This window comes from Lonchura striata, chromosome 20 (assembly GCF_046129695.1).
Source record: "Lonchura striata isolate bLonStr1 chromosome 20, bLonStr1.mat, whole genome shotgun sequence".
Taxonomy (NCBI): Eukaryota; Metazoa; Chordata; class Aves; order Passeriformes; family Estrildidae; genus Lonchura; species Lonchura striata.
In genome coordinates, this window is record NC_134622.1 from 10703121 (window position 1) to 10712271 (window position 9151).

At 60.6% G+C, this 9151-nt stretch overlaps 1 protein-coding gene across 1 annotated transcript; it reads left to right on the forward strand.

Annotated features, from left to right (window-relative positions):
* The first annotated feature begins 366 nt into the window (after positions 1 to 366).
* On the forward strand, positions 367 to 7591 carry CUEDC1 (CUE domain containing 1). The gene is made up of 10 exons (XM_021533014.3): positions 367 to 771; positions 1238 to 1365; positions 2161 to 2278; positions 4017 to 4188; positions 4736 to 4819; positions 5600 to 5689; positions 6091 to 6184; positions 6333 to 6391; positions 6678 to 6748; positions 6967 to 7591. The coding sequence occupies exons 1-9, from the start codon at positions 481 to 483 to the stop codon at positions 6743 to 6745; spliced, it is 1104 nt and encodes a 367-aa protein (XP_021388689.2). The 5' UTR covers positions 367 to 480; the 3' UTR covers positions 6746 to 6748; positions 6967 to 7591.
* Positions 7592 to 9151: the final 1560 nt, after the last annotated feature.

A 9151-nucleotide genomic window follows, 5' to 3' on the forward strand; every position in this document is an offset into this window, starting at 1 on the left:
TGCGGTGGGATGGGTGGGATGGAACCAAATGTCCTCTGCTGAGACAGGAGAGCCTCTGGGTGCTGTCCCTGGGTGCTGTCTCTGGATGCTGTCCCTGGGTGCTGTCCCTGGGTGCTGTCCCTGGGTGCTGTCCCTGGCTGACTGTCCCTGGGTGCTGTCCCTGGGTGCTGTCCCTGGGTGCTGTCCCTGGGTGCTGTCCCTGGGTGACTGTCCCTGGGTGCTGTCCCTGGCTGACTGTCCCTGGGTGCTGTCCCTGGGTGCCGTCCCTGGGTGCTGTCCCTGGGTGACTGTCCCGTGTCCCCTCCGCAGGTGGGAGGATGCAGCCGTGCGCCGGGGGCTGACGCGCGGAGCCGCCGGCCGCGGGGAGCGGGACCCCCGCCGCCCACCCATGGTCCCGGCTGGCAGCCGGGGCAGCCCCCGGTGAGGAGGGGCACGGGCACAGCCGGACCGCGGGCACCGAGCCCCCGCAGCCGCCCCGCCATGACGAGCCTCTTCCGCCGGAGCAGCAGCGGCGGCGGCTCCCGCGGCGGCTCCTCCGCCCAGGAGCTCAACAACAGCCGCCCCGCCAGGCAGGTGCGGCGCCTGGAGTTCAACCAGGCCATGGAGGACTTCAAGACCATGTTCCCCAACATGGACTACGACATCATCGAGTGCGTCTTGAGAGCCAACAACGGCGCCGTGGACGCCACCATCGACCAGCTTCTGCAGATGAACCTGGACGGCAGCGGCTGTGACGACAGCTCGGACTCGGAGGACAGCATCCCGCCCGAGGTAACCTGCCTGGGGCTCCCCTGTGTGGGTCACCGTGAGCGGGCACAGCAGCCCCATCCTGCCTCCTCCTGCCTGGCCACGGTGCTATTCAACTGCTGCAGGCAGGCAGAGGTTTGAGTACCCGGATTGGCTGGGCTGCTGCACCAAAGGTTGTCTTGATTGATCTTCAGGATCAATCCAAGTGCTCTCCCTGCTCTCCCTTGCCCCAAAACCCAACAGAGACCCTTCTGCTGCTGGCAGAGAGACTCCCCAAGGCTGTGTGCAGCATGGATAGGCTCAGCCACCATCTCCCCTTGAAAACAATACCTCCAAACTCCACCAAAACCCCCCAGTGCCAGCAGGTTGCCCCATCATCTGCAGCAGCATTCAGCCTGTGCCATCCCTGTTTTGCTGCTGCCCGTGGAGCTCTGGCCCACTGGGGACAGCATTTCCTGTCCTGCCCTCACCCCATCCTCTCACCCTGCAGATCTTGGAGCGGACCCTGGAGCCGGACAGCTCGGACGAGGAGCCCCCTCCCGTGTACTCCCCTCCTGCCTACGAGAGCCAGGTTTTGGGCAGCCGCTACCCCCGCGCCCCACCCACCCCCCCGCCCAGGTGAGCCCCAGCCCCGCACTCCGCTCCTGGGGCACCCTGTGCTAGCACAGGGCCCAGGCTGCCATCAGCCAGCCCTGGCATGGCCCTCTGGCCCTGCTCCGTACAGGGTCCAGTGAGACAAAGCCAAGGGAGATGAATGAAGCTCACAGCTGGCTCAAAAATCCCTGTGAGGCTCTAAAACACCAACAGCTGAGGGGCCGGAAAGCCGCTCCGGCGGCTGTGGAATGGCAAAAATCAGCTCCGGGGGCGGGCAGCGCTCGCTGCTGCTGCTGGAAAACACCAGGTGCTGGGCAGCCGGTCCCACGCACCACACACCTCGGCTGGCTCTCCCTTGGCCCCTGGCAGCACCGCTCTGGCTGGAGCTGTGGAGCTGTGGGTCAGCAAGTCTGAGCCCTGGGCACCTCTGTGCCAGCCCCTGCCCTCTGTGCAGCTGCGTGTGACACTGGGTGAGAGACGTTTGTCAGCTTTGTGGGCAAATCCCCGCAGTGCTGGGGCTCCACCAAGCTGCTTTTTGGGAGTCTGAGTGAAACACGGAGGAGAAGGAAAGCCCAGCCTGCAGAGTTGCAGGGCAAGGCTTGAAATGCAGCTCCCAAATATTCCAAACATTCTAGGAAAGCTTTCACTCTTCAGAGCCGATGCTAACGCTGCAGGCTCGGGGATGTGCTGGGGTTTTGTGGTTTCCAGCACTGCTGGCGGAGCTGGGCAGGCTGTGCTGTGCCAGGCCCTGTGCCACGCTGCCGTGGCAGCGCTGGGGGCTTTCTCCTCACCAAAGGTGCTCCTGTGCTCGCCCCGCAGGACGGACGTGCCCGGCCCCGGCAGCGCGGCGCACTACAGGAACTGGAACCCGCCGCTCCTGGGCAGCCTCCCCGAGGACTTCCTGCGCATCCTGCCCCAGCAGCCGGCCCGCGCGCAGGTGAGGCTTGGCCACCCCTTCCAGCCTGCTCTGTGCTGTGGCATGGGCACCATCCCAGTCCTAAGGCACCCTCAGCTTGCAGCATCAGCACGCTGGGTACCAGGTGTGGACTAACCCAAAAGTTTTGAAGTGTCTCCTGTTCAAGAGACTGAAGTGGGCAAGGTGTGAAAGAGCTCTCAGCAAAGCTTTGATATTTTTCCTGCATTATCCCAGTGATTAGTGCCAGAAATGCCACTTGCCATATGCACCTAATATTTTCAATTATTTGAAAATGTTTCCCACTGCTCTGGTGAGAAGCACAGGACCAGTAATGCTCCTAAGGAGAGCAGCATTGCCAGAGCACTTCAGGACAGCTGCAGTGGAATTTGGGTAGGACACCTAGTGCAAGCAAGAGGATTTGCCCCTGGGAAATCAGAGCCCACGTGTGCTCCGTGGTTGTTTTAAGCCACAAAGTTTGGGTGCCAGCAGCAGGGCAGGCAGTGGGTAGCATCCCATGGAGAACAAGCAGCCCCAACACATGCTGAGCATGCTGCTCAGCTCCAGACACAATTTGGGGCATCTTCTGGCCCTTTGCTATCACAGGAACCCCTAAATGGGTCCAGCACCCTCCTGGCATGGAGAGGGCTGGGGGGGCTGCAGGCACCCTGCTCCTCGCTGCTGTTTCGTCTGCAAAGGCAGCCTGCCACGTTTGCATGAATGATTGCCCTTCCAGCTGAGCTTCACGGGCTCTATTACCTTTCTGGGAATAGGAGCCTGCCAATTCATTTGGGCTCAGGGGGAGGAGAGGAGCAGCTGCCCTTTTCTTTCCCCAGCAATTGTGTGCTTTTGCTTTTTATGGCTCTCTGGGAGCAGCTACAAATCAGATAAATATTGTAGGCAGGGATGAGGCTGTGCCGCAGCATGCGGCTGTGCTGCTCCCCAGGTGTGAGGTGTGACAGTGCCTCGTGCAGGGACGTTTGTCAGCAGGACACTGCAGACTCTGCTCTTTGGAGATGGGAGACATGCTGAGACCCTTCTCGTACCTGCACACCTCTTACACCTCTGCTATGGCACAACCCCATGGTTTGGAGTTAAACATCCCTGCCAGCCTGTGCTCTGCTGGGGTTCCCATGTTGGATGTCTGTCCAAAAGGTTCCCATGTGGGATGTGTGTCCCAAAGGTTCCCATGTGGGATGTCTGTCCAAAAGGTTACCACGTGGGTGTTTGTCCCAAAGGTTCCCATGTGGATGTCTGTCCAAAAGGTTCCCACGTGGGATGTGTGTCCAAAAGGTTCCCATGTGGGATGTCTGTCCAAAAGGTTACCACGTGGGTGTTTGTCCCAAAGGTTCCCACGTGAGTGTCTGTCCCAAAGGTTCCCATGTGGATGTCTGTCCAAAAGGTTCTCCCGTGGGTGTCTGTCCCAAAGGTTCCCACATGGGTGTCTGTCCCAAAGGTTCCCATGTGGATGTCTGTCCAAAAGGTTCTCCCGTGGGTGTCTGTCCCAAAGGTTCCCATGTGGGTGTCTGTCCCAAAGGTTCCCTTGTGGGTGTTTGTCCCCCTTCCCAGGGGCTGGGCTGTCCCCCTTTGTCCCTTTTGCCCTGGGCTGTTGGGCGGAGGAGGGAGGCACCGCTCTGGGAGCAGCTCTGCCATCGGGGCTGGGGAGCAGGGCTGTGGCAGAGGGGCAGAAGGCCGAGCTGAGCCCGAGGTGCCGCTGCAGGGAGCCGGGAGCAGCAGCCGAGGTGCCCGTTTGCCTCCGCAGGGCGCGCGCGGCTGCCGGCAGCCCGTGGTCCCGCGGGGCCAGGGCTCCCTGGAGCAGGAGCGGCGCTGGAAGCAGTACCTGGAGGACGAGCGCATCGCGCTCTTCCTGCAGAACGAAGAGTTCATGAAGGAGCTCCAGAGGAACCGGGATTTCCTTCTCGCCCTGGAGAGAGGTGAAAGGGCCCTTTGGAAACTTCTGCTTTTTGGGTGTGTGCCCTGCTGTGACCCTGCCTGCTGGCAGCCCGTGGGATCAGGGCTTGTGCCAAAGCAGAGCCAGTACAGGATGTGACCGGGAAGGGGGCTGGGGGTCTGAGCTGCCCACACTGCAGGGCTGCTCCCTGGACTCCTGCTCTCCTGCCCCTTCCCACCCCTCTGCAGCATCTCTGGCAGAGTCCATAGCAAGGAGCTTTGGAAATGGCCTCTGAGCCCTCCCCAGCCCTGTCATGGTGCTTTGCAGGGTCCTGGCAGCACTGTCATTGCAGGTGGCAGGAAAACCACGGGTGTGCTCCTCGTGTGCTTGTGGTGGGTGGGCAGTTCCTCTGCTGCTGCGGGCTCCCACCGAAGTGCTTGTGGTCGCTGTGCAGAAGCAAAGCCCCAGCTCCCTCCCTTGCCAGCAGCCTGTCCCTCTGCAGCCACGGGGCTGTGAGGGGAAAGGGGAGCAGAGCCATGTGCTCTGCCTCGAGGGTCTGATCGAGCAGAGCTGTGCTTTTTGTGTTTCAGATCGATTGAAATACGAGTCAAAAAAATCCAAGTCGACTGGTGTTGCTGTCAGCAATGACTTTGGTTTCTCCTCCATATTATCAGGTAACTTCCAAGACGTATGTGAGCATTGTTTCTCCACAGCAGGACCCCCCAAGAGCCCCTCCATTCCCATCCCTTTGCCCAGCTCCTCCAGAGTGGCTGTGGAGGGAGGAAACTGGCTGACCCCTCCCTGCTGCCCTCCCAGCATGGAAGAGGAGCTGGTGGGTCTTGGGGATGGGTGCTCCTGCCCTCCCCATGTGGAAGTGCTCCTGCATCCTGCCTCCATCCATCCCTGCCCTCCCTGCCTGGGCTGGAGCAGAGGATTGTGCCTGGAGGCATAATGACTGTTCCTGGGTAATCCTGATTAACCTCGGAGCACAGCAGCTGCCCAGAGTCAGAATTAGAGCTGGTGTCTGTCGATGGCCCCGTGCAGGGTTGGGCGAGGCTGGGCAGCCTGGCAGGGCTCCAGATGGGCTCATGGACCTGGGGAACAGGGACATGGTTCTGGGGGTCTCTGGTTCCCTGACCAGCTGGGCTTGCTCCTGATCCACTGGGTGGCATCATCCGATACGGAGAGCACAGTCAGAGCCCGGGGGAGTTTGGAGCTGCTGAGCCTGGAGGGAGGTGCTGGTGCACCTGTAAGGGTGTGCTGCCAGCCCCTGGCTCTGCACTCCCTGGCCCAGGGGCTCTGTCCCCATCCAGAGCCAGCCCCATGTGCCAGCACCCTCATGCCCCCTGCTCTGCCCAGCTCTGCCCGTCGCTGCGCTGGAACTGGGGGTGGAAGGGTTTGTGCCAGCCCCTCGGCAGGCTGGCACTGCCCCTGAGCTGGTGCTTGCCCCACAGGTGAGGGAGCTCCCTCTGCAGCCAGCGAGGCCGGCGGGGCCGTGTCCGACGATGCCTTATTCCGAGACAAGCTCAGGCTCATGGGGAAATGTGAGTGCTGTGCAGGGGAGAGGGACGGGGGCGGGCAGGGCAGATGGCAGCGGTACCTGGCACTCTCCCAAACTCATCCTCTCTCTCAGAGGTCACAGCCTGCTTCTCCCACCACCAACTAGACCGAGGTCCTTGGGTGGCCCCAGCTGGGCTGCAGGCACTGGGGACACTGGGAGGGGTGGGTAAGGAAGGTCAGGAAAATCCCAGAAAAAGGGTAAAACGAGCACCTCCCACTAGGGACCGAGGTGTCCCTGTCTCCCTCTCCGAGTCTGGGAATCACCACAGAGTGTTGGGTGCGGGTGGCTCTCACACCCCTGGCCCTGCCCCTCTCCTGTCCCCTGCCTGTGGCAGCTTTGGGAAGGGTTTTTGGCTGAGACCCTCACCCAGCTGCTTCCTCCCAGCCACGCGCAAGAAGCTGTTCGAGCTCGCCAGAGCCTTCTCCGAGAAGACGAAGATGAGGAAATCAAAAAGGAAACACTTGTTGAAGCACCAGGTGTATCCTGAAAGGGGCTGTGGGACAGGGGAGCCTCACTTGGGTGCTCCTGGGGGCTCCCCAAGGGCACCTCTGTGGCTGGGAAGGGTGGCTGTGGTGCCGTGGCCACATCCTGGCCCCACAAGTGGTTTTCCTTAGCGGAGGGAGCAGGATGGGGACAGCAGCTTCCACAGCAAATCTCCTCGATGACGTGGAAGGACATGCATATGGTAAGGAGTGCTGTGCCAGGCTGTGCTGGGTGTGCTGGGCTTGGCAGAACTGGGTCCCGTGGTGCCTGGCCCCACAATCACCCCAGGGCTGGCTCAGGTGTGAACGCCTGGCAGAAATACCCCTGTGGGTGTTCTCAGGTGTGTTCTGGGAGAAACTCCCCGAGTCCCACTGGGAATTCTCTCTCTGAGCAAGGAAACCCTGCCCTGGGGAAGGCTGGGATGCCTCCCCCTGGGCTGGGGCCGTGGTGTGGAGGTGGCACAGCCCCCGCCTGCCTCTGCCTTTCAGATGAAGATTTCCAAGCACAGCGGCAGCAGCTCCGGGAGGAGGAGGAGACTCCAAAGGACGGGCAGTAAACGGTGAGAGGCACTGGGGATGGGTGATCACCTCGGTGTGAATGCCCAGCCTGGCAGGAGGAGCAGACACGTGCTTTAGGCTGGGTCCAGAGTGTGTCTGGGTGGGGACAAGCCCCATCAGTGGCCATGGGTGCCACGGCTGGGACAGCCCTGTCTGCTGTCACTGTGTGGCTGAGGCTGAGCACCTGCTGTTCTCTTTCCTCCCCTTCCCCTCCCTGCAGGTCCCAGCTCTGGGGTTTCTTGCTGGCACGAGGCTTCATCAGCAGATGGCTGAAAAAGGAAAAAACCACCCAACAAATCACCCAGATTTTGGCTGTTCCCCCTCTGCTGCTGTACTCCTCCGAAGTACAAGTGTCAAAGTGAGGCACAATGTTTTCTTACCAATGGTTTGAAAACAACTTTTCCTATGGAGCAAATCAGCCAAAAAGAAAAAAAAAAAAAAGGAAAAAAAAGCAGGCAGCTGCTGCGAGCGGCTGCGGAGGAGCCAGTGGGCTGAGGCTGGGGAGGAGCAGCCCCGCCTGCTCCCTCGGCCAGGAGGAATGAAATCAGTCCAGGAGGAATGAAATCAGAGGTACTAACGAGGATCTGTTCCCACGTGGGGCCTGCTTGCCCGGAGCACTCCTGAACATATCTGTAGTGGTCTGATGTAACTTCACTCTGCGCACACCGGAGCAAAAACCACGTGAGAAAGGGAAGCTAACAGCCGTTGTCTATTATTGCTAGGAGTAATGAGCAGAGATTCAGATCAGGTAATAGTCAAATAATATAAATTGTTTATAAAGGAAAGGCCTTCTTTTCCTAGGCGTTTCACTTTGAATTAAACCTTTGCCTTCGGCATTGCTACAACTGCCTTGAGGTTGGGAAGCTCTGTGCCACCACGGGGCAGCTCCAAGGGCTGGATTTCACACCAGTTTAACCCTCACTGATGGAGCAGGACACATCCTGCCGGCTGCGGGGTGCTCCTGGAGTCTGGGAGCTCCAGGGATGCCCCCGCTGTAGGTGAGAGGCAAAGCCCAAGCCAGGGGTTGGCAGGGCTGGTGGAGGTGTTTTCAGCACAGAGTTTGTACCAGGGCCTGGGGGCACTGCTGGATTTGGTGCGGGGCAGGAGCAGAGCCCCTTCCTCGTGCCCGCAGCGCCGGAATGCTGCAGCTCTCGGAGATGCTGTCAGGCTAAAAATAATTGCATAAACAAATTCCTCCGCTGTGTAAGTAATGAGTGACGAGCATAAAGGCAGAATTCGCTCCCGCCAGCACATTTTCTTCTCCTGTATCGGCACGGCGTTCCCTGCCAAATGCAGGAGGTGGCTCTAGACGTGCCTGTTTCACTCTCTGGCTCCTGCCAACCAGCACAAATGTTGCAGGATCGGAGCTGTGAAGGCGGCAGACGCAGAAGCCCCAGCCATCAAACACTCACGCAACTGTTTTCGCTGCCTCTCCGCAGGGTTTGGTAACAAAAGTCCCCCTCGCAGGCGCTGGCTCCCGGCAGGCTCCTCTGCAATCCCCACGGAGCCCGCGGGCCTTTGAAGCGGGCGCCAAGATTTCCTCCCCCTGCAGCTGCTGCACCTGCTGGGCGCTGCTGCTGTCCCCTGCAGCTGTGCTGGGGAGCGGGGACATCCCGTCAGCTCCACTCTCCCCTGGCTCCTGGCCAGGAGCACGGCTGCTTTCGGGTGTCTGGGGCTGCTTTTGGGTGTCTTGGGCTGCTCCCAGGTGATGTCTCCACAGCACAAATCTCTCCCGCAGCACTGGTGCTCAGACAAGTTCTGGGGTGCCGAGGGCCAGGGCTGGGAGCACCCTGGGATGGCAGCAAACTTTGGGTTCCTAAAATCAAAGCAGCCGTATTCCCACCCCACCCAGCCCGTTCCAGTTTTGGTGTCCTCTCCTTTGAAGGATGGAAGAGCCCGTCCCAAGTGGGGCAGCACGGTGACGGGTTTGGGACGCTGTCCCACACTGGCTGTCCCTGCTCCTGCTGCTGTGCACAGCTGCCAGGAGGGCACAGCATGCCCAGGCTGCCCTGGCCAGGGAGGCTGTGGCTCTGGAGGAGCACCTGGTCAGGGTGCACGGGGCTGAGGGGGAATCAGGACATGGAAAACCCTTCATCCCTGGGTGGGACTTCCATCCTGAGAGCGCCGAGGAGAACGGGGGGCTCCTTCCCTGCCCTCCGGGGCCCTGCGAGCTGCCCTGACTCCTTCCCACTCCAGCTCTGCGGATTTGGAAGAAAATCAGGCTTGGAAGTGGATCAGCATTCCAGCGTTCCGGCGCCTCTGTGCCAGCACGGGCTGCGCTGCCAGCGAGGAGCCCCCGTGGCCGGGAAGGGAATTTGGGAATTTGGGAATTCTGCTCTCCCAGACCAGGCCGGGAGGTGCTACTGGGAATTTGGGAATTCTGCTCTCCCAGACCAGACTGAGAG

Coding starts and splice junctions, on each gene's coding strand:
- CUEDC1 (XM_021533014.3), top strand. CDS start 481: ATGACGAGCCTCTTCCGCCGGAGCAGCAGCGGCGGCGGCTCCCGCGGC. Junction 4,189..4,735: donor CCTTCTCGCCCTGGAGAGAG/GTGAAAGGGCCC, acceptor TTTGTGTTTCAG/ATCGATTGAAATACGAGTCA. Junction 6,392..6,677: donor CGTGGAAGGACATGCATATG/GTAAGGAGTGCT, acceptor TCTGCCTTTCAG/ATGAAGATTTCCAAGCACAG.